Raw genomic sequence first — 26,270 nt, 5'->3', positions numbered from 1 at the left:
TCATTGCTCCAATCCACTCTTTTTCCGCAGGTGACCTCCAGTGACGATACACCGGAGGTGAAGTCCCAGATGACGACCATCCTTTGTGATGCATTTTCCTCTGCGAGGAAACATTTGAACTCTGTCGAGTGTTTGTCAATGTCAGCTGCTCTGGTAAACGAGTCACCATTCCCTTCAGAATCTCTAGAGAATGGCGAGGTGACCGCTCTGCTCGAGCACTATTCAGAACTGTTGATCAAAATTACGGCGCAGAAAATACAATTGCAACATTGAAATGATGCATTTGAGGAACCATGCAAGGATATTAAAGTTGGACTATATCCTAGGGACTTGTACAGCAAGTGTATTTTATGTAGTTTCTCTAGTGAGGGAGCCATAATCAACATGTCTTATCAGAATTATAATCGGTTGTGTTTTTAATCTAGGAAATCTTTCCAAATTTCCTTCTGTTGGTCAGAATTGGTCCGATCCTTTCATTGTCAGAGAGGCTTGTGTATTGGTGTGACGAGCAGAAAATGTGTTTTATATTCACTTTAGTTTATTTAAGAACCCCCCCCCATCCCCCCATACATACACACGCACACAAAACTACTTACATTTACACCGACGCCTCCTATGAGAAATGAGCCCAGAAAATGACTTTAATAATTTTTTTAAATGAGTTGCACAATTTTTAATGAGAAAGCTAGTTTTCCTTTCCAAAAGTGATCGTTTTTACTTTAAAAGATGTGCGGACATCACAGAAAGCCAATATACTTTTGTGAAACAATCCCTGCAAAATGGTTGTACAGGAAACTTTCGATTAACCGGCCCCAAAATAACCGGAACGCTCTATCCACCGGCAAAATTCAGGAGTCAGTTCAGGTAACTTTTATTACTTTTATTACTTTTTTTTAATTCCATTTGTTGCTGTGCAAGGGTGTAGCTGAAGCTGTTGCTAAGCTACAGAGACACTTGCAACTTGTGCCCATTGTTTTGAAGCGGGTTTGTTGCTTCATACGGAGCTCTGAGCTCCGTATCTTTTACTATAGCGTTCGGTTATCCGGAATTGTTGATGAACCGGCACCACGTCGGTCCCGTCCATGCCGGATACCAGAAAGTTTCCTGTACCTGGAAAGGTGCAGCTGGTTGTCATCACTCATTCTGTCTTCAAAACGTTTCAAGATGTGGTCTGCTCCTGTAATTCAAACCATTTTTTATATTTAAATTGAGCAACATAAACAGAAAAGTTGGAACTTGGTGCTTTAAAAAATGCTCAGATGATTTGACTTGAGTAACTTTGAATTAAGAGGAGTAGACTGTAATATTGAGATCCCAAAGGCATCTTCATATCCCAAATGCAGCGCGTGGGTCAGCTGGCTGCATCTGACCAGTCGCAGTAATGCAGTATTTTGGTGTATCCGCAGCAACTTGCATGCTGGTTACCTGAATTTAATTTCAGTAAGACTGTTGTGCATTGTAGTTTTGGTCCCTCGAAGGGAGAATTTTTCGTTTTTGCTCAGTGCCTCTCCCCGACCACCTGGCGCAAGGAATCGTAAGCTCAAGTTGGTTTGCTGCCTCCTTAGCATGATGCCACTGTCCTTGCTGGTTTTTCAAAAAATATGATGTGCAAGTATTTTTCAGAGCTGGTTTGATAAAAAGAAGCTAAATATGTGAGATATTCAGTTGTTAAACGTGTAGAATAAACCTTCAGGGGCTGAACCCCTATCGGAAAAGGGGCTGTTTGTTTTAATCAGGGTTTCTGATGAGCTTTTTTTAAAGAAAAAATGTTGCATGAGTTTTTAAAAGTGCTGACTGATGCACATGGATGTTTTTGTTTCCATGGTGCTGTACATATCTGTATAAAGTTAGACCTTCCAATGCAATAATGTTTTACAATAGCACACTTTGTTTTGAATATTGCAGTATTTTAGGATGTTCCCCATCTTTTTTGTATGTTGTATATTATACTGCCTGTGTGTGTGTTTTTTCCTTAAACTTCTTGCCTTAAATCTTTGAAATAAACATTTTGTTTAAAATGAGCATTGAGTTTATTGGAATACAGAGTATAATTTCTAAATTTGCAGATGACACCAAACTTGGGGGTGTGGCAAACAGTGAGGATGATACCAATCAACTGCAACAGGACATAGAAAGGCAAGCAGAATGGGCAGACAAGTGGCAGATGGAATTTAATAGAGAAGTGTGAGGTGATGCATTTTGGCAGAAGGAACAGGGAGAGGCACTATACAGGAAGCTCTCTTTTATCCGGCACCGGCGTGGTGCCGGTTTATCAAAAAGTCCGGATTACAGAGAGGTATAGTTAAAAGGTACGAGAGCTCCGTACACAGCAACAAATCCAGGCTTCCCTGTTGCTTAGCAACATGTGCAGGAACTCTGGCCACAGACCAAGCGTCCCTGTTGCTTAGCAACAAGTGCACGAACCACGGTTACACAGCCACAGATCCAGGAACGGCCACTAATATGAAGCTAAACTTAACCGGCAAAATTCAGGAATAGGTTCAGGTAAGAGATTTCCGGTTATTTAGATGCCGGTAAATCGAGAGTTTCCTGTACACTTAATGGCACAGTTTTAAAGAGTGTGCAGGGACAGAGGGACCTGGGAGTTAATGTGCATAGGTCCCCGAAGGTGGCAGGACATATTGAGTGGTTAACAAAGCATATGGGATCTTGGGCTTCATAAATTGAGGTATTAAGTACAAAAGTAGAGAAGTTATGCTGAATCTTTACAAAGTGCTGGTTAGGCCACGGAGTATTGCATCCAGTCTGGTCACCACACTTTAGGAAGGATGTGAAGGCCCCTGAGGGGATGCAGAGGAGATTTACCAGAATGGTTCTGGGGATGGGGGATCTTAGCTACAAGGACAGGTTGGAGAAGCTGGATTTGTTTTCATTAGAGCAAAGGAGGTTGAGGGGTGATTTGATAGAGGTGTACAAGATTATGACGGGGAAAGGCTGTTCCCACTAGTTGATGGTACAAGGACTAGGGGACACAGATTTAAGGTTTTGGGCAAGAGATACAGGGGGATGTGAGGAAAAACTTTCTTACGCAGCGAGTGGTGAGGACCTGGAACTCCGCTTCCACCACTTCCGTCGGCAGCGACACACTCAATGTTTTCAAGGGGAGACTGGATAGGCACTTGAGGGAAATAAACTTGCAGGGCTACGGGGATAGAGCGGGGGAATGGGACTGACTGGATTGCTCTACAGAGAGCTGGCATGGACTCAATGGCCTCCTGTGTCAATATGACTCTGACTGAGTTGTGACTGCTTCTAGAGAAGGAAATTCACTGGTCAGCAGCAGGTAGTGGTAATTTGGAAAGAAAGAAAAAGACTTGTATTGATATAGTGCCTTTTGTGACCCAAAGTGCTTTACAGCCAATGAAGTACTTTTTGAAGTGTGGTCACTTGTGATGTAGGAAACGCAGCAGCCAATTTGCACACAGCAAGCTCCCACAAACAGCAGTGTGATGATGACCAGATAATAGTCATACAGCACAGAGAGGCCCTTCGGCCCATCGTGTCTGCGCCAGCCATCAAGCCCTGTCTAATCTAATCTCATTTTCCAGCATTTGGTCTGTAGCCTTGTATGCTATGGTGTCTCAAGTGCTCATCTAAATGCTTCTTGAATATTGTGAGGGTTCCTGCCTCTACCACCCTTTCAGGCAGTGAGTTCCAGATTCCAACCACCCTCTGGGTGAAAAAGTTCTTCCTCAAATTCCCTCTACACCTCCTGCCCCTTACCTTGAAACTATGCCCCCTGGTTATTGACCCCTCTACTAAGGGGAAAAGTTCCTTTCTATCTACCCCCTCAATTTTGTACACCTGTCAGGTTCCCCCCCTCAGCCTTCTCTGCTCTAAGGAAAACAACCCCAGCCTGTCCAGCCTCTCTTCATAGTTGAAGCGCCTCAGCCCAGGTAACATCCTGGTGAATCTCCTCTGCATAATCTGTTTCAGTGATGTTGGTTGAGGGATAAATATTGACCAGGACACTGGGGAGAACTCCCCCTGCTCTTCAAAATAGTGCCATGGAATTTTTACGTCCACCTGAGTGCAGACAGGGCCTCGGTTTAACATGTCATCCGAAAGATAGCACCTCCAACCGTGCAGCGCTCCTCAGTACTGCAGTGGAGTGTTGGCCTGGATTTTTATGCTCCAATCTCGAGTGGGATTTGAATCCACAACCTTCTGGCTCCGAAGTGATGGTGCTACTAACGGAACCACTGGCTGGAGGTGGAAAGCCAGACATTTTAATATAACCAGTAAGAATAAAACAGTTGTAAAAATATATTTATGCAGAGGCAAAATCTGCCATGTTTCACCTCTAAAGCCCTGAAAAATGCCTATTCCGTGATTGCAGGAGTTTCTTTGCAGAGTATGTTTGCTGTGGTATCACTAACCTCTGGACTGTGCGATAGCAAAGTAGCAGACACGACAAATTTCAGCCCATCTCCAGGAGCAGCATGTCCATGCGGACTGAAAGTAGAACTGTGCCCAAAGTTGGAGTGGCAGCTGGTCGCCCGCCACCTGTACATGAGCTCCGAGCCCAGCCGTGCTGGTGACTTCCCAACTGCAACCAGAGGTGTCTAAAGTTTTTTTGCTGAACATTCCCCTTCGGCAAGTCTAAGAAACTTTTTTTTTTTTTTTGCATAGTTAATGTTGATGCAGTTATAACTGGTAACCTAGAATACTGCAACAGTTTTGTAATTTTAGTTCTGCTCCCTTACTCATTTTGGGGTTTTAGGAAATCCAATGATATCACTGGCTGGGAAATGCTTCGGATCTGTTCCCGCTTCGCCGCTGTTACTTAATTCTCAAGTGGCAAAGGTGGAGTCTCCACCACACATCTGGCGAAGTAACCCCAGCAAAGCAAGGGCACATCTGAGGGAGTTCCTGGCCACTGACAATGTAAACAACTTTACGAAGGAAAGCTCCCCTCTAAGTTTGTGGGTGTGAGCCAGCGGCAGTGTGAATAACCTGCCACAGATGGAACTAGAGAGAGACTGTGGTCAGGTTGTTTGGGGAGTGGAGCAGGGAATAATGAATCGTTGGCTTGCTTTGGAGGAGCTAAAATCTTATGGTTTTTGTATAATTATCAATGAACCGTGAGTACGGATATAAGTAATTTATTGACCAATGCCACAGAACAATAAAGTAATTTTTAAGGCCAAGCTTGAAAAGGCTATTCAATTTGAGGGGTTCTTGTTTATAATTTACTCAAATCAATTCTTGATTTGTTCTTGTACATTTAATATTGTGTATCACATTGCGTTAACAGTATGTGTAAAAGAGTACTTAAATTTACACTCAAAAGGTAATACAACTAGACCTAATGATGGTTGGGGATTCAAATGTGTTACAGTTCTGAGCTCAGTATCTTGTCCTTTGCAAATCCAAATACTCAATAATCAGCCACTTTTTATAAGTTTCTTTCTCCTTCCACATGACAATCTATGCAATACTGTATTATATACCCTCAGCACATTTAAAAAGTACTTGGATATGCACTCAGTGCTGTAACCTACAGGGCTCCAGACCAAGAGCTGGACAGACTGATTTTGGCCAGCCTAGACACAATGGGCTGAATGGCCTCCTGTGCTGTAAATTTCTACAATGATGATTCTAACCTAGGCTGCCACTTGTGAGGGAGTGCTGTGTTAGAGGTGCCATCTTTCAAGTGAGGTAGTAAATCTGCTCCAGTGAACACAAGATTCCATGGCACCATTAGAAGAGTAGCCCTAACTCTGCCCTCAACCATCACCAACCAAAATAAGTGATCGTCATTCATTTGGTGGCTGTGGGACCTTGCTATGCCCAGTCACTGCCGTGGTTGCAGCTATAAAAAAGGTGAGGAATTATTTTTGAAGTACATTGGTTGTAAATCTTGAGAATGTGTTGGGTGCAACAAACCCTTTCTTCAGACTCCAGAACGAGACTGGAAGTAGAAATTATATTACACAAACACTGATTCAAATTGATTTAATTGGTAAAACTTTACACCAACTCAGCAGGATTACAGTAAGTTCATATTTATGAAGCAGTGACAAGTGATTAATAATGCTGGTTTTGTAGCAGACATCCATCATTTTTCTATAAATGCCAGCTCTTGCTCACTAACCACAAGCATTTATGAAGTTCAAAGAAGGAGCTGTCATTTTACAGCCTGGTCTTTAGCATGTTATTTCCACTGACCTGGTCTTGAGCGCTATAGCCTGTTGAGTTAAGTGCGTCCTGGCTCAGCCTTCATCCTCTAGCGCTAGGAAAGTTATGATATTTTAACACCTTCCCCTCTCCCCCACTTCTAGACATGAGAAAAGTTTATTGCGAGGCCAAGGTGTAAAACAGCTCCGGGCTTACAAGGCCCCAGTGAGAAGGTGCACACTGCAGCAGGGAGAATGGGAAACCAACAGTAACCTGCAACTAAAGTTACGCAGGGACTAGCACAGAGCTAACAACCAGAGTGCATCACGAAGAGTTACATGAATTAAAGCTGCCCGTGAACAATTAATAGCAGGAGAAAAGGGAACAAACCAAGTGTATAAAGGAGGAAGCGGAATCTAAAAATGGAAGGGTCCCCTGGAAGCCAAGATGTTAAGATACAAGAACAAACAAAGTCAAAGCCACTTCAATTGCTTTGCTGCCATTATTTGCAGTGTCAGTGCTTGTCTTTCTTCTCGCCCTTGTCTTTCTTTTTGTCCTTTTTCTCTCCCTTGACTTTCTTCACCTTTTTCTTCTTTTCACCATCACACTGTTGGGTGAACAAAAAGGAATGTCAATTAAAACTGGGACTTGTATAATGGTCGAGAGCCCTGACAATGCCTGAAAATGAGCAAGGGCCAATCCCTTTGGTCCATGTGAAAATAGCAAGACAAGCCCAACACTCTACAGCAGGTTTGTAAAGGAACTGGCTGATATTTTTGTATTCCCCATCTATAGGCTCAGTTATTTACAGCTGGGTCAGGATTGAGGACACCACAAACACAGACAAGGGTAACCAAGTAATATTGGATATCGGCCAGCCAGCACATCCTGCTCTACATCTTGACATTTTGGGGGGGGGGGGGGGGGGGGGGTGTTTGCTCAAGGCTGGAATGTAGAAAATATTTCTCCTTTCAACCTTTAAGATCCAAAGTAGGCAAGGCACAAGCTTTAAGCCAGTTGTACCCAGTACAGCTTAGAAGCCATTTGTAGCCAGCTCACTTTCTCTTACCTCTGGGTCCCCAGTCACTGCCTGCAGAATCCCAACCATGCCAGAGACAGGGTTCTATCCTTTCTCACTCGCTGGGAGACAGTTGGCCAGCTTCTGTTCAGCAAAAAAACCTTGGCAAAAATAGAACTTTCCCTGGGGGGGGGGGGGGGGGGGGGGTGGGAAAGGAGGAAGGGGGGGGGGAAAAAGGAGGAAGGGGGGGGGTGAAAAGGAGGAAGGGGGGGGTGAAAAGGAGGAAGGGGGGGGGGGCGCGCGCGTGTATAAGTGTTTAGCCTCCCCCTTAGCCGCCAACTATGCAGAATGGCATTTTAGGAGCTCACTATATGGAGAATCAAAAGGCAGAGAGCTGTATCCCCTCACACTGCAACATGTTCCAGCATCCACGAGGGGGCTTGGAGCAAGAGTTGATATGAGATTGTGGCTGACACTCAGTGCTGAGGGAGCACTGCACTGCCTGAGGTACTGTCTTTTGGATGAGATGTTAAACCAATGCCCTCAAACATTAAAAAAATCCCATGGCACTATTTCAAAGATGAGTTGACCTGGGTGTCCTGGCCAATATTTATCCCTCAAAATCAACATCACAAACAGATTATCTGGTTATTTATCACACTGCTGTTTGTGGGAGCTTGCTGTGTGCAATTTGGCTGCAGCATTTACTACATTACAACAGTGACTACACTTCAAAAGTACTTCATTGGCTGTAAAGCCCTTTGGGATGTCCTGAAACACACTGTATAAATGCAAGTCTCGATTGTCTACCTTAGCTTCTGTAATGTAACTAGTTGGAGTTAGCAAGAATCTGCATGGGGATAAGATACGATCTATACAAAGGGTTACACACCCAAGTCCCAGCACCTTCTGGCTTCCAATGAACATTACTGCTCTCAAATACACTTCATTAGGCAACAGTAAATGGACTTTAGGCTCCCAAGTGAACCTCAAACCAGCCCCCTGCTAATTTTATTAATGATGAATCCTTTGGACAGCAGTTACTGGTTTTACAGCCTGTAGCCTAGCAACCAATTGCCCATGGCACAAATAAACTGGATAATGCAGGCAGGTGCAGAAACTGGTGTAGGATTAGATTACATCTCAGTACAAAGTAGAATGACATTCTGCTATTTGCTGAACACACCCAACTACGCCTGGAGCACTTTGTGGAATCAGGCAAGACAGGTGGTCTTAACCCTTTCCCTGCTCAACAAGCCAAGCTCCACATGTTGAGCACAACAAATAGTGGCAACCACTTGCCCTTTTGTTCAGGAAAAGGTTCTTGCCCACTGCAATAAAAAAAGATACATGGCATGTTGCAGATTACATATATAAAACAGCTTGTACATTGGGGTGGTGGTAATCAATGGCAAGACTTGGGTTAAGCAGCCAGAGGAAAGGGGGGGGGGGGGGGGGGGGAAAGCAGGTTTATTAGGCACTGGGTCCCAAATGGAGTTGTGTCAAAGAGGAAAGAGTGTGAAATAAAAGCAGTAAAGTGCTGGGACCATCCCATTCAATCAGGCTTGATGGATTTAAGGGGAGGCGGGGAGAGGCACAGGATGACTGATGCGTCCTTGCTGAAAGATGGATCCCTCACCACCTCCCAACGTTTCAGAACTTCAAACACACTATTCATCATTGACTCTGGCTGGCACCATCAAGAGTTGTGGAAAGTCATGAAGAAGTGTCCCATGGTGCAACCTTGAAATTTGTTTATTAAAAGTAGGAAGCCCACACATGGTTTTGGACCAAAACATTTGAATATTCAAAGTATATTATGGTTTGATATTTGTGATGCTGTTTATCTTACAATGAGACAATTTTCATTTTTCCTCCACCAACATCACTTGTGACTGTGTCCCCAGATAGCCACATGGGCAAAGACACTTGCTCTGCTTTGTTCATCAGGCTGAACTGTGCAAGTGGGCAGTGTGGATGACGTGCATTTCCAATCCCAACTGGGTTTAGTCAAGGAGCACCTAGATCGACACACTGGCACTTAAATAGCACAGATGAGCTACACCAGCATTGAAAAGGGAATTGGACAGTCTCCCTACACAAGAGGAAACATCCTGTTCAACTCAAAATCCAAGACCTAGTGGCACTGACAGGAGGCCTGGCAGCAGACAATCCATTCAAGCCAGGAAACAGGTGGTATGAGGGGGATAAAGGACAATGCCAGTGAAAAACAACAGCCACCTCTTTCTTCCACAACTGTTCCCCCACCCACCCCAGAGTTCAAGTGACCAGCTTTCATCCTTACCTTTCCTTTCCCCTCACTGTCTGAAGAGTTGGAGCTGCTCGAAGAGCTGGAGCTTGAGGAATGGCCTCCCTCCTGTAAAGAAAGTAAACCAGTCAGGATCAAAGCCCTCCCCAGTCATGTGGCATTGTTCCATTAGCATTGCCAGAAATTACATTTTATTAACAGTCTTCACCTCATCAGCCATGACTCAGTGGGTAGCCCTCTGGTCTCAGTCAGAAGGTTGTGGGTTCAAGTCCCACTAGAGACTGGAGCACAAAAATCTAGACTGACACTCCCAATACTGAGGGAGTGCTGCGCTGTCAGAGACCTTAACCAAGTCTGCTCTCTTATAAATGGACGTAAAAGATCCCATAGCACTATGAGAGAGCAGGAGTTCTCCCCAGTGTCTGCTGCAGGTTGGCTGCTATGTTTCCTACATTACAGCCAAAAGTACTTTTGAAATGTAGTCACTGTTGTAATGTAACAGTGCATGCTGCAATGTAAACAGCAGCCAATTTGTCCAGTGACTGCAACTACTGGGACAGGGAGGAATGCAGAGAATCTGCTCCGAACTGCCATGGTAGAAAGTGTCTCACTCAACTTTGGGGCTAGCATGTAGACATTCAGTCTAGATGCACACAAAATGGCTGCTTGGGCAAAGCTGCAGAAGGTAGCTGGAGCCCATGGAACCATAACCCAATGGCACGAAGAGGAAGAGAAAATACAGTCACCAAGAAAGCCATAATATCCATTTGAACAACCCTACACTTAGAACAAGAGTCCATTTTGGTAACATGCGCTATGAGGCAATGTTCTGGGTCAACAAGATTGACATCAATGGGTGTATCATTTTACACAGTGAGTCATATCAATGAGAATTTGGACTAGATTACAGTTGGGCATCACCAACAAATCTGAACATCCGTTCTGCCAGCTAATTTGGGATGAAGACAATTGTGAAAGATTGTTGTTAGTGAGAAATGAAAGGTTATCAGTCACTGCACAAGACAAGTTCTTAAACATCTGACCCCTATTTTTTTTTTTTTTTTTTATAAATCTGGTCATTTATTTATTTAATTGCTGTTTGTTGGATCTTGCTGTGCATGAATTGACTGCCACATTTCCTACAAATGATTATAAAACCCACCATCATTGGCTGTAAAGTACCTTGGGTCTGAAGTCATGAAAGACAGACAGACTTGCATTTATATAGCACCTTTCACGACCACCAGACGTCTCAAAGTGCTTTAGTCAATTAAGTACTTTGAGCATGGTCACTGTTGTAATGTGGGAAACACAGCAGCCAATTTGTGCACAGCAAGAGCCACAAACAACGATGTGATAATGACCAGATAAGCTGTTTTGAGGGATAAATATTGGCCAGAAGAGTGAAATAGCACCCAAAAGATGGCACCTCCGACAGGGCCGCACTCCCTCAGCGCTGCACTGGAGTGTCAGCCTAGATATGTGTGCTCAAGTCCCTGGAGTGGGACTCGAACGCACATCCTTCTGACTCAGGCGAGTGCGCTACCCACTGAGCCAGTGAATGAACTATAAGTGAAACTTCTTTTTTACTTTTGTCCCATAAACTAAGTGACCCTTATAATGGGGTTCATGGTAGAACAAAGGGCCTGATGCGAATAAAGCTTCATTATTCCAGTCCAATTTATTCCAGCACAAAACACGTAGTTATTATAAATACACCTGGAGGTGTAGAATACAAAAGCAAAGCAGGAATGTTGAACCTATGCACAAGCTTAATGGGGTTGCAATCAGAGTAGTGTTCAATTTTGGGAAGCCCATTATGGCAAGGATAGACACAATGGAAAAGGTGCAGTGTGGATTTGCTTGGTGTTACTAGGGAAGAGGGGGTCACAAGATATTATAGGATATGGCACAGAAACGGGCCATTCGGCCCAACTTGTCTATGCCAGCATTTATGCTCCACTCGAGCCTCCTCCAGTCATTCCTCATCTATCAGCAGAACACTCATTCCTTTCCACCTCACGCTTGTCTAGCCTCCCCATAAATGCCTCTATACTAGTCGCTTCAACCACTGTGGTAGCGAGTTCCACATTCTCACCACTCTTTGGGTAAAGAAGTTCCTTCTGAATTCCCTATTGGATTTCTTGGTGACTATCTTATATTGATGGCCTCCAGTTATGCTCTTCCCCACAAGTGGAAACATTCTCTCTGTATCCACTCTATCAAAACCTTTCATGATTTTAAAGACCTCTATTAGGTCACCCCTCAGCAAGAAAAGAAAAGACCCAGCCTGTTCACCTTCACATCTAGTATCACCCTTGTAAATCTTCTCTGCACCCTCTCCAGTGCCGCTATATCTTTTTATAATATGGCAACCTCCAAGTGTGGTCTAACTGAGGTTTGATACAGGTTTAGCATAACTTCACTACTTTTCAATTCTAGCCTCCTAGAAATAAACCCTAGTGCTTGGTTTGCTCTGTCAATGGCCTTGCTAACCTGCATCACAACATTTAGTGATTTCTGTATTTGTTCAGATCCTTTTGTTACTCTACCCCACCTAGACTCGCACTGGCCAAGGTGATAAGTGACCTCCTGATTCTTCCTACCAAAAATGTTTGGGGATTTTTTCCTCATTAGAATGGAGAAGGTTGTGGGGGTCAAAGTGTGGTCTTGAAGAATTAGACGGTAACTGGCAACACACCAGGGTCCATTTTCAACTTACCACCACAGCATAAAGCTGATCAGCCACAACAGAACTAAACATCTAGCAACCGATCCACAACACCAGGTTCACACCTGGGCAGCAAGTTGAAAATCCACCACATTGACAATGTCAACAAAAAAGGGCACAATTCGAATTTTGAATTCTCTGCCACAAATGGCTGGAGGAAGCAGAACCAGAATCTAGTTTTTAAAAACAGAATTAGATAGTTGCTGCAAAAAAACAGAAAAGGTAATGAGTGGGTGTAGGCTTTGGGTGGGGGCTCATTTGAGGAAGTCAGTGCCACATCATTAATTGGCTGAAATGACCCATTTTCACATGGCAATGTTGCATAATCAGACACACCCTGGACTACCTCAAGCAAGTGGTTCGAGATTACAAACAGGTTTGTAGTTCCTGCGAGGTGTGGGACTGCCCTCAAAAACAGGTTCTCCACACAAATGCTTTTCATTTAAATAAACATGGATCTGCTCAAACTGCAACATTGAAAAAGTTTAAACTAAATACAGGGGAATGCAACAGCCTGCATATGTCAGAGTTCAAGGGAGTGGTTGTCTCTGCAGCTGGGAGTGGATGCAGCCCCAAGGATTGGGCTTGAAACTAATTTGTGACACTAAAAATGTTGGGGGGGGGGGGGGTAAACTATTGACAAACTGGGGCCAAATTCAAAGACAACTTAACAGGAACAAAACAGAAGTGAGCAGTTACAGGCAAGTAGAATGCTAGCAATGGGAGTTAGAATTGGTCCCAACACCATGGGCCCTGGAGTGCAAGGGGGGGGGGGGGGGAAGAATCAGCCCAGGGTTCCTGCCCCGGGCCACTGTCCTATAACCCCTGGACCTCACTGGGGGTGTGGATGCCCTGGTTCAGACACCATGCGAACACTGCTAAACTCACAGGTGAAGAATGGGCTTTTGAGCAAGGGCAGAGTGTGACTTCACACACCTAAAGAGAGATGGCAGCAGAAAGCATCGCTTGCCCTTATAGGCTGACTGATGGGGGAGGGGGGGCAGGCAGGAACATTAAAAGAACAGTGCCGATTAAACTGAAACAGTCCATTACCTTTTTATGCTCTTTGCCACACTTGTCTTTCTTGACTTCACACTTGCCTTTCTTGACAGCAGATTTCTCTTTCTCAGCACAGGCACTAAGATCTGATTCCAAAACAAGGAGAACATTTCAGAATTGGATTGATTGAACTATTGTGAAGCAGCACATGGAACACATACATTTAGAAATAAAATGTTTAAACAGAAACTCGAGAATGATTATTCCTTTTATCGAGGGGTTCAAGGACAATGTAAAAACCAAAGTAACAGAAGTGAAGCTCGAGAGGTCGTTACTCGCTCCCTTTCCTGACTCCGATGGGACGAGGTACTGACACCGTATCCCAAGATTACATAGAAGATAGGAGCAGGAGTAGGCCATTCAGCCCCTCCAGCCATGATCATTAAATGGCAGAACAGGCTCATCATCCAAATTCGGCACCCTGTCCCGGCTTTCTCCCCATATCCCTTTAGCCTTAAGAAATATATCCAACTCCTTCTTGAATATATTTAATAAGTTGGCCTCAACGGTAGAGAATTCCACAGGTTCGCCACCCCTTATCCTTAGGCTGTGACCCCTGGTGCTGTTCCCCCACCATTGGGAACATCCTTCCTGCATCTAGGCTGTCTAGTCTTGTTAGAATGTTAAGTTTCAATGAGATCCCCTCATTCTTCTAAACTCTAGCAAATATAAACCTAACTGACTCAATCTCTCTTCATACATCATTCCTGCCATCCTAGGTATCAGTCTGGTGAATCTTACTGCACTCCCTCCATGGCAAGAACATCCTTCCTCAGATAGGGTGACCAAAACTGCACAATACTTGGTGTCACCAAGGCCCTGTACAACTGCAGCAAGACATCCTCACTCCTGTACTCTAATCCTCTTGCTATGAAGACCAACATATCATGTGCCTTCTTAACTGCCTGCTGCACCGGCATGCTTACTTTCAGCGACTGGTGTACAAGGACACCCAGGTCTCATTGCACTTCCCCTTTTTCCCCCCCCAATCTATTGCTGTTCAGATAATAATCTGTCTTCCTGTTTTTTGCCACCAAAGTAGATAACCTTGCATTTATCCACATTATACTGCATCTGCCCAAATCATATTGGAGTTTCTCTGCATCCTCCTCAGCATGCACGCCCACCCAGCTTGGCGTTGTCTGCAATCTTGATATTACATCTAGTTCCCTCATCTAGATCATTAATATGTGAATAGCTGGGGTCCTAGGACAGATTCGTGTGGTACCCCACTAGTCACTGCCTACCACTCAGAAAAAGACCTGTTTATTCCAATTCTTTGCTTCCTGTCTGCCAACCAGTTCTCTATCCAAGTCAGTACCTTACCCCCAATCCCATGTGCTTTAACTTTACATGCCAATCTCTTATGCAGGACCTTATCAAAAGCCTTCTGAAAGTCCAAATACACCACATCCACTGGTTCTCCTTTATCTATTCTACCAGTTACATCCTCAAAATTCCAGTAGATTAGTCAAGCATGATTTACCTTTTGTAAATCCATGTTGACTTTGTCTGATCCCATCACTGTTTTCCAAATGCTCTATTACATCTTTTATAATGGACTGGCATTTTCCCCCACTACCAATGTCAGGCTTACTAGTCTATAATTCAGTTTTCTACCACTTTTTTTTAATTTTTTTAAATATAAATAGTGGGGTTACATTAGCTACCCTCCAATCCATGGGAACTGTGCCAGAGTCTATAGAATTTTGGAAGATGACCAATGCTACTATTTCTAGGGCCACTTCCTTAAGTACCCTAGGATGTAGATTATCAGGCCCTGGGGATTTATCAGCTGTCAATCCCATCAATTTCCCGAACACCATTTCCCTACAAATATTGATTTCTTTCTATTCCTCCTGCTCATTAGTCCTGATGTTCCCCAAAATCTCTGGAAGGTTATTTGTGTCCTCCTTTGTGAAGACAGAACCAAAGTATGTATTTAATTGGTCCACCATTTCTTTGTTCCCCATTACAAATTCCCGATTCTAACTGCAAGGGACCTACGCTTGACTTCACCAATCTTTCTCTTCACATGTATTACACAGGTATGAGCCTCTGTGGGTGGGCTGGTTGATTGCAGAAGGCAGCCCAGCCCCCGCCACCCCCCCCCCCCCCCCCCCCCCCCAAAACAAATTGACCAAACATATTTAACATTTAATAGCAATGTGTTATTGGGCAATACAGAAAATAAAAGGAGTAAAATGGTGCGGTGCTGAAGGACGGGCACGTGCATGTGAGTTTTGTTGAATGGATAGTGTTTGCCTGCTCACTTACAGCACCAGAGATCCACCTCTCCTCATAGGACTGCTCCTGGCCAAAATGGCCATTAACTGGTCCAGGCAGCGGGCAGTCGAGGGCGCTGTTTGACCCGATTGCCTGCCTCTCTTCCGCGGCCATGTTCGCGCCTGGGTGGCCCTGGAGATGGAGCACGTAGTGTCTGCTGGCACACTAGAGGCCTTCAAGGTGGACGCCGCAGGGACTCGAGTGCATAGTCACCCCAGCAAACCAAATTTTAGTTTAATTCTTTAAGTTTTAGTTTTATTAAGTTAGCTAATTTGGTTCAACAAGAGGGCCAGAGATCCACCTGTAAGGATGTACAGATACAGCATGTCACCGAATACTGGGGGACATGTTAATGAAACGAATGAGGCTCGCCAGTAGTTGTAGGAACTACTCCCTGCTCACTCTGTTCTCTGTCCAACTGAGGGAGAGGGAGAACACTAATGCAGCGTAGAGAGAGAGTGTGTGGGAAGAGATTGTCACGGTGTAGGTGAATTCTGTAGCCACACCCTGACAAAAACCCAACAGGGCCAGGCTCACAGTAGGTGGCAATGCAAGTCAAGCAGCACAAAACCAAAATGAAGCCAAGATTAAAAAACATTTAAAAATCTACCCCTTCCCCTCAGGGGCTGAAGGAGAAACCTTTAACTTGCCCATTGACAGTATGAGGAGGAAGCTCAACATTGGAGAGTGGACCTCTCTCGATGCCCAGTGATACTGTTAAGCCTCCTCCCCTCATGCAGGGCAGACCTCCTTTAATCTGGTGTTGTACAGCACACAGAATAAAGGACATTGCCTCATCCCCATTGGGAGTCCTGTGTGACCGCCACATCATGGGAAGGATGATCGGGGCACTGGGAAAGGGGCAGTGAAGATAAAACACCATCAGCTGAAAGGAGAGACTACGGGAGGGGAGTTTATTTTACAACCGAAGGCAAAGACCTTACTGAATTAATCATCGACACATGAGCTCAAGACAGTTTAACTTGGGGTCAAGAATGTCCAGGGGAGGCGGTGCAGGGGACATGGGAAAGGAGCTTAGAAATGGACAAATGAAAATGTAACTAGTTCACACGGAGGGAGAGGAGTATTTGGAATCAAAAAATGATAAACTTTAAAAAGGGAGTTGGATGGTATTTTAGCAAAGAAAATCATTCAAGGGGTGTGGATAATGAATTCGTGCATCTGATGAACTGAGGCTGGCTGGCCAGGTGGACCAAAAATGGTCTTTTCCAGTCCTGTATATCCCCAACTATTCAGGTTTTCTCCCTCTACAGCCCGATAGGAGTTCCCAACGTTCACTTTCTATCCCCGAGGAGCGTGTGGACAGAGACGGTTACCCCAGTGTCAGTACCGAGTTAACTGCAGTGTTGAGTATGGACAGTCTAGTCTTGGAACGCAACCTTGGGCTATCCCGCAGGCAGGGAGCCCAGAGCTACTTTCACTGAACAACCTTCGGAAACCAGCACAAGCTAAGAGATTTATTCTGCTTTTAAAAATTCTATTAAAAAAATTTAAAGATATTTTATGTGGCGAGATGGAGAAGCTGGGATCGTTCTCCTTAGGAGCAGAGAAGGTTAAGAGATTTAATTAGGTGTTCAAAATCAGGAATAGTTTTGATAGAGTAAACAGGGAGAAACTGTTTCCAGTGGCAGGAGGGTCAGTGACCAGAGGACACAGAATTAAGATAATTGGCAAGAACCAGAGGGGAGATGAGAATGTGTGCGTTAAATGCAGCAAGTTATGATGATCTGGAATGCGCTGCCTGAAAGGGCGGTGGAAGCAGATTCAATAATAAACTTTCAAAAAGGGAATTGGATAAATACTTAAAGGGGAAAAAACTGCAGGGCTACAGGAAACGAGGGGCAGTGGGACTAATTGGATAGGCTGTCAAAGAGCCAGTATAGGCATGATGGGCCGAATGGTCTCCTTCTGAGCTGAAGGATTCTATATTACTAAAGGAAAATGCAATGGAGTAATACAAGTTTTAGGGCAGCCCAAGGCTGTTTTCACGTTTTAGTTTTAACACAACCGCCACAGAACTACATACAAGTTACAGGAAGATGAAACTCACGCTTGGGCAGAAATTCTTTGTGAAACAGCTGGGACTGAACGACTTGAGAATTGTCCCATTAATAATCAGCTCTTACCCATAATTAAAAAAGGTTCTTTTGTCCAACTCCCCTCAGTTGCACTCGCAGTCTGGAACCACCTCAATGCTCCTCAATTGGGAAATGCAGTGAAACAGACGTGGAGTTCGGATAATGAAGGGAGGTGACCAAAGGTGGGGTCAAACTGAGGGTTGGTGACGTTCCCAAAGTACAAATCAACACGAGAGAAAATCTGTGCCTCATGAGGACTAATGGCAAAATGTTGCCATTTATATATTGCTAACTGCATCAAGTATATCCAAGTATAATGCAGCAATACAGTACTAAAATATCATTTATTTAATGTATATTAAAGTCAGCGTTTATAAACACAAGCACATTCATGTAGTTGGGGATATTTCTACGCTTCACTGATTTCGGATCAGTCTCCCAAGCTGCCACTCCCTCTTGATGAAACATTTTTCTGAAGGGTGGGGGTGCTGATGGTCTTTGAATTTCTTTCAAAACCAGGCAACCAGGAGATGGGAGTTACCCAAAAAACAAGTAAAAATCTGGTCTCAACTAGTTTGGGAACATTGGTCAGCACAGTTTAATCTTTTATCTTAACTTCCCCCTTATCGTCACCTCCGCATTCTCCGTTTACAACTAGGACGCATCTTAGTGCCGTCTCCTCTAGAAAGTGGGGGGGGGGGGGGGGGGGGGGGGAAGAAAAAAGGAAGAGACCAAACGCAGAATGCCTCCATTCAGTCTGCAAGCCTGACCAAGCTTCCGGTTGCCTGACACTAATTCTCCACTCTGAACTCTCCATCCTCGGCCTCTTACACTGTTCCAATGAAGCTCAACCCAAACTTGAGGAACAGCACCTCATCTTTCCTTTAGACACTTTACAGCCTTCTGGACTCAATCAAGTTCAACAATTTCAAATCATAACCTCTGCCTCCATTGTTTGGGACAGCAGTGCTGGTAATAATTCTGCTGTTGTCATTTACACCTCCTGGAGACCCATCTTTTGTTTCTTCACTTGTCCCATTACCATCTCCTTTTGCCTCACACCATCATCCATTTTGTCTCAATCGCTCCTGCCTTCCACCCAATCACAGACCTTCCCTTTTGTTCTTTCCTCCCTCTACTTGCTTAAAACCTGTTTTTTCTAGTTCTCATGAAAGGTCAGTGACCTGAAACATTAACTCTTTCTCCACAGATGTTGCCTGACCCGCTGAGTATTACCAGCATTTTCGGTTTTTATTTCACATCTTTCCCAATGTCTGCCTTGACCTGCAGTCCCTTGGTGTCCATTCACGTGCAGATTTTTTTAGCTCCAGCCCATTTCACAGAAATTTACAGCACCATTCGGCCCATCTTGTCCGTGCCGGCCAAGAGCTAGCCAGCCTAATCCCACTTTCCAACTCTTGGTCCGGAGCCCTGCAGGTTACGGCACTTAAAGCGCATATTCAAGTACTTTTTAAAATGTGATGAGGGTTTCTGCCTCTACCACCCTTTCAGGCAGTGAGTTCCAGACCCCCACCACCCTCTGGGTGAAAACAAATTCTCCTCAAATCCCCTCTAAACCTCCAACCAATTACTTTAATCTCTGCCCCCTGGTTATTGACCCTTAAGGGAAATAGAGTGGATAGGAAGGACCTATCTAGGCCCCTTTTATACACCTCAATTAGGTCTCCCTCAGCCTCCCCTGCTCTAAAGAAAACAACCTCAGCCTATCCAATCTTTCCTCATAGCTAAAACTCTCCAGTCCTGGCAACATCCTCGTAAATCTCCTCTGCACCCTCTCTAGTGCAATCACATCCTTCCTGTAACGTGGTGACCAGAACTGCACGCAGTACTCTAGCTGCAGCCTAACTAGTGTTTTATACACTACCTTTTCTACCTCCCATTTATTTTTCTCTTGGGTCCTTCGTGCCAGTCTCTTCCCCCTTCTCGTCAAACCAGTCCTGCCACCTTTAACTGCTCCCGCCTCAGATACTTTGCCTCCTCTAACTCCAACCCATCACTCCTCTTCTGCCTTCCCAAACTGGAAGAGACCAGCTAAGATTTTTGAACCTTGGGTAACTCCCATCTCCTGATGGACTGGAATCCAAAGACCGACGATCAAAAGCACACCCACCCTTCAAAAAAAAAATTATTAAAAAGGGAGTGGCAGGTTGGGAGACTGGTCTGAAAATCAGTCAAGCAAATCCTTCATATTAAAATACTCCAACTAAATGAACTTGATTGAGTTTATAAACGCTGACTTTAATATACATTAAACAAATTGTTTCAGTTGATTGTGAATGCAATTAGCAATGTATAAATAGCAACATTGTCATATGTCCTCAGATGAATTCTCACATGACTTTGTACTTTGGATAGTCGTTATCATTAATCAGTTTGACCACACCTTGTCACCTCCCTTCATTATCCAAACTCCACATCTGTTTCACTGCATTTCAATTCACTTTATTGGCATGACAAGTTACATCTTATGTTGCCAAAGCATCAGAAAACATTCATGTTTGTTTGAGGATTCTTTAAGTGTTCCAGAAGTTGCAAGCGCAATTTGTTTTAAAACAGTATTCCCCCACCCCCCCCCGACCCCATAGTTTTAAAAAGTGACTATTTCTTTACATTAGCAGGATCGCTGACTGGTAGTTGAGCAAAAGAACCTTAATTATGGGCAAGTGCAGATGTTAATGGGATAGGACTGGCTATGCCCCTTGGATAAGCCTACAGCTTCTCACTGTGCCTCTTGGCATTTGCTGTAGGGCCCAATCAAGGCACCCTCCCTCCTTGCGAGTAACAACATAAAGTGCTCCACCTTTCTCTTTCCGACCTTCCCGTCCAGTGCACCCGCCGCTGGGGGCCAATCTCGCCAACCTCCTTCCCATCCACCACTGCCACCCGAGAATCCAGCAGTGGATCAATAAATACTGCCCCTTTGCATTTCCCTCCAGATGGTTCATTAACTCATGGACAAGGCCCTTACATTCTGTGGCCTTATTGTGGGAAGTCACTCACCCTCTAACTGGTCATTATTTTATGTTAAGCATCACAGCTGATCCCAGTCTTGTCCTCACCAAATTTACAAGGTCCACTCACCTTTGGCCAATTGCCCCTACTTAACCCTTTGGGTCAAGAGGAGCAAACTCTGCACAAACTGGGAATTGAATGCGAGACTTTCCTAATCTGTATAGGGCAGCCATCGGATTAAATTGCTGAACAAGGGGCCTCCAATAGAGTAGCCCCTAATTATGTAGGAAACATAAGAGGCTTTAAAAGTTTGAGCTTTTGCAATGAATTATTTATAATATTTATCAGCACTTAGAGCAATGTTGTGATCCAACGTCACAAGTGAGCAACAGGCTAATTTTTGCTTAAATCGTGTTCTGATGGAGGAGATCTTTAATTTTGGAAATTCAGAGGTTGGTACCACAAAGGCAAAAAGAGCCATTGGTCAGAAAAATCATGGGGATTCCCTCAAACCCACTAGGCTGCGACCACCACCACCTAGAAGGCCAAGTGTAGTAGGTACATGGGAACACCAGCACCATCTCCAAGTCACACACACCAGCCTGACTTGGGAGTATCAGCCATTCCTTCATCGTCGCTGGGTCAAAATCCTGGAACTCCCTCCCTAACAGCACTGTGGGAGCACCTTCACCACACAGACTGCAGCGGTTCAAGAAGGCAGCTCACCACCCTCGAGGGCAATTAGGGATGGGCAATAAATGCCAGCGACACCCATTAACTCAAGCATGAATTTTTAATTAAATACTTTTAGCAACACAGCACCTGACCCATCCAGAAGGGTTTCACATACAGTAGTTACATTTCAAAATTATATCTCTATTTAATTAAACTATTAAAGGAACAATTTTTAATAAGCTGTATTCTCAATGTTTGATTCTAGGGGCCTTCACTCAGTGGGAAGGATTGAGATTCTAAAATCAAAGGCCATTTCCTTCAGCATCTGACTAAGTGGAGACTTGAACTTGACCTCTGCTGGTTAATTGCTTTCGAGCAATTATTAAGGGTGTAAATATCAGAACTGAAGCAGTGATTTCACTCTCCTGCCTCCTTCAATGGGTTTGGCAAAAGCTGGTGACGACAGGTTAGTGTCAAGGGAGCCTGCCCATACTGCAGAACAGAAGCCGCTCATTTCTGCCCAAGGCTGTTGTTCAAAGATTAACTCCACAGTAACCACAGCTTAATTATTTGAAATTTGAGCGTTTATTAAAATGAAAGGATCAATTAGGAGTTGAATTAATTACAGGGTTGTATTCCCTGGAATTTAGAAAGTTAAGAGGTATTTGATCAAAGATTAAGTTATTAAAAGTGCAACAAACAGAGGGTAGATAGAGAGAAACTATTTCCGCTGGTTGGAGAGTCTAGGACTAGGGGGCAGAGTCTAAAAATTAGAGCCAGACCTTTCAGGAGTGAAGTTAGGAAACACCACAAAGGGTGGGAGAAGTTTGGAACTCTTCTGCAAACGGCAATTGATGCTGGGTCAATTGTTAATTTTAAAAATCAGAGATGGATAGATTTTTGTTAACCAAAAAGTATTAAGGGCTAAAGGTGAGTCAATGGAGTTAGGTCACAGATCCGCCATGATCTCATTGAATGGCGGAACAGGCTCGAGGGGCTAAATGGTCTGGTCTTTGTTGCTAAGCAGACTAAAGTGTTGAAGTATAAACGGTGTGGCTGTGTACACGGGGGTGGATAAAGTCCAGGTGCCTTTAGGGAGGCTAAAAATTGGTTAAATTTACAAAAAAAGGTACTTTTACACCACATACATCAAAGTGGTTTCTGGTTCACAGATACAAAAAAGGGACAGTCTAACGCCTGTCAGGTCCAATCTGACAGGATTTATTTATATTAGTTGATGATCTGGAATGCACTGCTTGAAAAGGTAGTGGAAGCAGATTCAATAGCAACTTTCAAAAGGGAATTGGATAAATACTTAAGGAAAAATTTGCAGGGCTTGTGGGGGGGAGGGGGGGGGGATCTCTCTCCCTCGTAAAGCTGTTGAGGCTGGGGGGGGGGGGGGGGGGGTCAATTGAAAATGCCAAACAGATTTCTGTTAGAAATGGTATTAAGGGATATGGAACCAAGGCAGGTAAAGAAAGACTTGCCTTTATACAGCACCTTTCACAACCTCAGGGCATCCCAAAGCACTTTCCAGCCACTGAAGTACTTTTTGAAGTGTAGGAAACACAGCAGCCAATTTGCACACAGCAAGATCCCACAAACAGCAATGTGATCATGACCAGATAATCTGTGTGATGTTGATTAAAGGATAAATATTGGCCAGGACAGAGCAGCCATGCTTATCAAATGGTAGAACAGGTTCAAGGGACTGAAGGGAACAGGAGGAAGCCAAAGAGCCACCACACTGCACAGCAACCAAAAGCAACACAAGGGGAAACTAGTTCCTAAATTTGGTCTCCTTATTTAAAGGAAGGATATACTTGCATTGGAGGCAGTTCAGAGACAATTTCACTAGTTCCAGAGATGAGGGGGTTGACTTAAGAAAGTTTGAGCCTATACTCAGTTTAGAAGAATGAGAGGTGATCTTATTGAAACATAAGATACTGAGGGGGCTCGACAAGGTAGATCTAGAGAGAGAGAATGTTTCCCCTCGTGGGGAAAGAGAGAACTCGGGGGGCATAGTTTCAGGATAAGGGTCACCCTTTTAGAACTGAGATGAGGAGGAATTTCTTCAAGGAGGGTCGTAAATCTGTGGAATTCTCTGCCCCAGAGAGCCGTGGGTCATTAAATACATTTAAGGTGGAGATACAGATTTTTGCAAGATAAAGGAATGAAGGGTTATGGGGAGCGGGCAGGGAAGTGGCTTTGAGCTCAAGATCAGCCATGATCGTATTGAATGGCAGAGCAGGCTCAAGGGGCCAAGTGGTCTATTCCTGCTCCTATTATTATTATTAATAATATTATGTTCTATAATTGAGAAGCGCAGGGCACAGGCAGGATGGGCCGAATGGCCTCCTTCTGTGCAGTATGATTCTGTAACAGTCACCAACAGGCAATTCACAGCCCACAGTATAACTTGACATCTGCAAACCACACTGCACCAGAAAGCAATAAGGAGGGGAAACCAGTTCCTAAATCTGGTCTTTATATTCCAATACATATGAATATAGAATTTACAGAATAGCGTTTGTAAATGAGGGGTCCATCACTCGAATTATGGAGGTACAAAAAAAGGCAGAAAGTGCTTCAGCCATCACTATCTCCCCGGGGCCCCTGTTTAACCAGCATCACATTATATAATTCCAGAGTTTACTCTGCAGACTGTAATCGCCAGTCCCACATCAATATCACAAAATGCAATTGCAACCAACACAGGGACGCGGCGCTCCTTCACTTTATCCTGCCAAATTCTGCCTCTAACAATTGCTAATAATTATTAATGCTCTCCTCTCCAGGGTTTATAAAGCACAGGGAGCCGCGTATCCTCCCAACTCCCAATCCCAGGGTTTAAGCAGGAAACAAACAGCAGCCAGTGAGTTAGTGTCCCAATGGAAAAGATCCCTCAACCCTCCCTTAGACTTACTGCAAAGTTACAACTCCCAACATAACTACAGGGAAACGCGAGCGCAATTTGAAGCGGCTCTGAATGAAAACATTGCAAACATAAACCCACTCTGCAATAAGACACTCTGTTAAAACATTCCCAGCACAACATATTTAGATGTGTTTCCGCCCCTCTTTCTCTTACCGAAATCCATGGTGTGAAATGAAACTTGCAGTGAGGAATGGGTGTTGCGGGGGTTCTTTATACAGACTCTGGGGAGATGGGCGGGTCACAGTCCCAAACACACCCACTTCCAATCTCACCTTATCAGTGAATGGCAGCGCCTGATTGCTGTGTTGGGCGGAGGCTCGGGGTGATTGCAACCTCGACAGGTGTGTTCACCCCACACATTTGGAGTGAAAGTTCATTTAAGAAAATTGGCTGCTTGTGTCTGTTTTACAATGCAGGGGCATGTCTTATTATTTAACTTTGTGTTTAACCATTAATACCAAATTTAAAAAAAAACACCAACAGCTTCAAACAAGGTGACAACTCAAAAAAGGTAAAGAGAAAAAGAAAATACTGTTTATTCATTCGCAGGATGAGGGCATCGCTGGCAAGGCTAGCTTTTATTGCCCATCCCTAATTGCCCTTGAGAAGGTGGTGGTGAGCCGCCTTCTTGAACCGCTGCAGTCCGTGTGGTGAAGGTGCTCCCACAGCGCTGTTAGGGAGGGAGTTCCAGGATTTTGACCCAGCGACGATGAAGGATCAGCGATATATTTCCAAGTCAGGGTGGTGTGTGACTTAGTGGGGAACTTGGAGGTGGTGGTGTTCCCCATGCGCCTGCTGCCCTTGTCCTTCTAGGTGGAAGAGGTCGCGGGTTTGGAAGGTGCTGCTGAAGAAGCCTTGGCGAGTTGCTGCAGTGCATCTTGTAGATGGTACACACTGCAGCCAAGGGGGTTGTTCGGCCCGACTGCCTGCCTTTCTTCTGCGGCCACGTTCGCGCCTGGGTGGCCCTGGAGATGGAGCGCACGGTGTCCGCCGACATGCTCGAGGCCTTCCGCGACCGGTGGGCGCCACGGGGACTGGAGTGCATCATCACCACTGGCAATAGAATTTTAATTTAATTTATTAAGTTTCCTTCAATGTATTCTTGTTAATTTACAGTTTATTTGCTCGTACCCAAAAGAGTACACACTGCAGCCACGGTGTGCCGGTGATGGAGGGAGTGAATGTTTGTGGCATTGGATGGGGTGCCAATCAAGCGGGCTGCTTTGTCCTAGATGGTGTCGAGCTCATCCAGGCAAGTGGAGAGTATTCCATCACACTCCTGAATTACAGCAGGGTTATTTTGGTGACGGCGGGTGCTGAATGAGTGCCGTGCTAATAAGACACACCTGTTTGAAAGTTTTAGCACGCAATTTTGGTCCTAATTGCTGATTACCATAATTTGAACTTGCCTGGAGAGGCTAAATCGGAGACACCTGCCGGTTTAGCACTCAAGTGCTGATCGGACGCAGTTTTCGTGGAGCAGTGTATGTGGGCTCTACGCACCCACCTTCACTGAAGGTGTGGAGTGGGCTGGCTGACGCACAGTTTCAGGATGGCTCGGGACCAAGTGAGGAGGTGCACAGGATCTCTGACGTGGCACTGGAGGTCCTGGGAGGAGAGAGAGAGAGAGAGAGAGAGAGAAAAGGAGTCCACCTCCTGTCCCTCTCTCCTGCAGCAGCTGGTGCTGCTCTGCCTGGCCTCACGTCCTCCTCCTTTGCTCCTGTGGACCAAGGGGACCCCTAGCAAGATCCCAATGACCAAGCATTCCTGTTCTCCTGGTGACTCCTATAAGGTAGAGTAACACAGCACTTATTCATTTTAGGTGACATCCTCAGAGAATTCCCAGAATAAATGTTGATAGAGTGTTGGTGAAGTCTTGACAAACTGTCCCAGAAAGTCTCCCAATGTGTTTCCAAAGTCCTCTTCAAACCTCCAGCAACAAGTGAACAGTAAAAGGTGATGTACCTTTAAGTAGCACTCGAAATCCTCCACAACGACTTGTTTACTCCCAGTCAGCTGGTCGCTGTTGGGAGAGGGCGCTAGGCCACGCGCTAGCCACCAAAATGCCATGCAGCCTCCTC

The 26,270-nt window shown here is 44.7% G+C and overlaps 1 protein-coding gene and 1 long non-coding RNA gene across 4 annotated transcripts in view; one reads left to right on the top strand and one right to left on the bottom strand.

Annotated features, from left to right (window-relative positions):
• Positions 1 to 2,021, top strand: part of LOC147096844 (mitogen-activated protein kinase-binding protein 1-like) — a 104,049-nt gene extending 102,028 nt beyond the window's left edge. For both annotated transcript variants that reach the window (XM_085973531.1, XM_085973530.1), the window contains exon 31: positions 31 to 2,021. In XM_085973531.1, the coding sequence (XP_085829657.1) occupies positions 31 to 273 (243 nt within the window). In that variant the 3' untranslated portion in view covers positions 274 to 2,021. The remainder of the gene's footprint in view (positions 1 to 30) is intronic.
• A 3,943-nt stretch (positions 2,022 to 5,964) lies between these two features.
• Positions 5,965 to 24,448, bottom strand: LOC147096843 (uncharacterized). 2 transcript variants are annotated; one of them, XR_015074559.1, is made up of 4 exons: positions 24,343 to 24,448; positions 13,213 to 13,304; positions 9,465 to 9,536; positions 5,965 to 6,748 (listed from the first exon to the last, which is right to left on the bottom strand). It is a non-coding gene; the product is annotated as an uncharacterized LOC147096843 (long non-coding RNA). The 2 variants fall into 2 exon arrangements; XR_015074560.1 differs by lacking the exon at positions 24,343 to 24,448 and adding an exon at positions 17,652 to 17,676.
• Between the last annotated feature and the right edge of the window lie 1,822 nt (positions 24,449 to 26,270).

This window comes from Somniosus microcephalus, chromosome 34, assembly GCF_052327205.1.
Source record: "Somniosus microcephalus isolate GS21.2 chromosome 34, FLI_Smic_1.0, whole genome shotgun sequence".
In the NCBI taxonomy this organism is placed as follows: domain Eukaryota; kingdom Metazoa; phylum Chordata; class Chondrichthyes; order Squaliformes; family Somniosidae; genus Somniosus; species Somniosus microcephalus.
The sequence above is the reverse complement of the archived record's forward strand: the minus strand, read 5'-3'. Positions and strand labels throughout refer to the sequence as shown.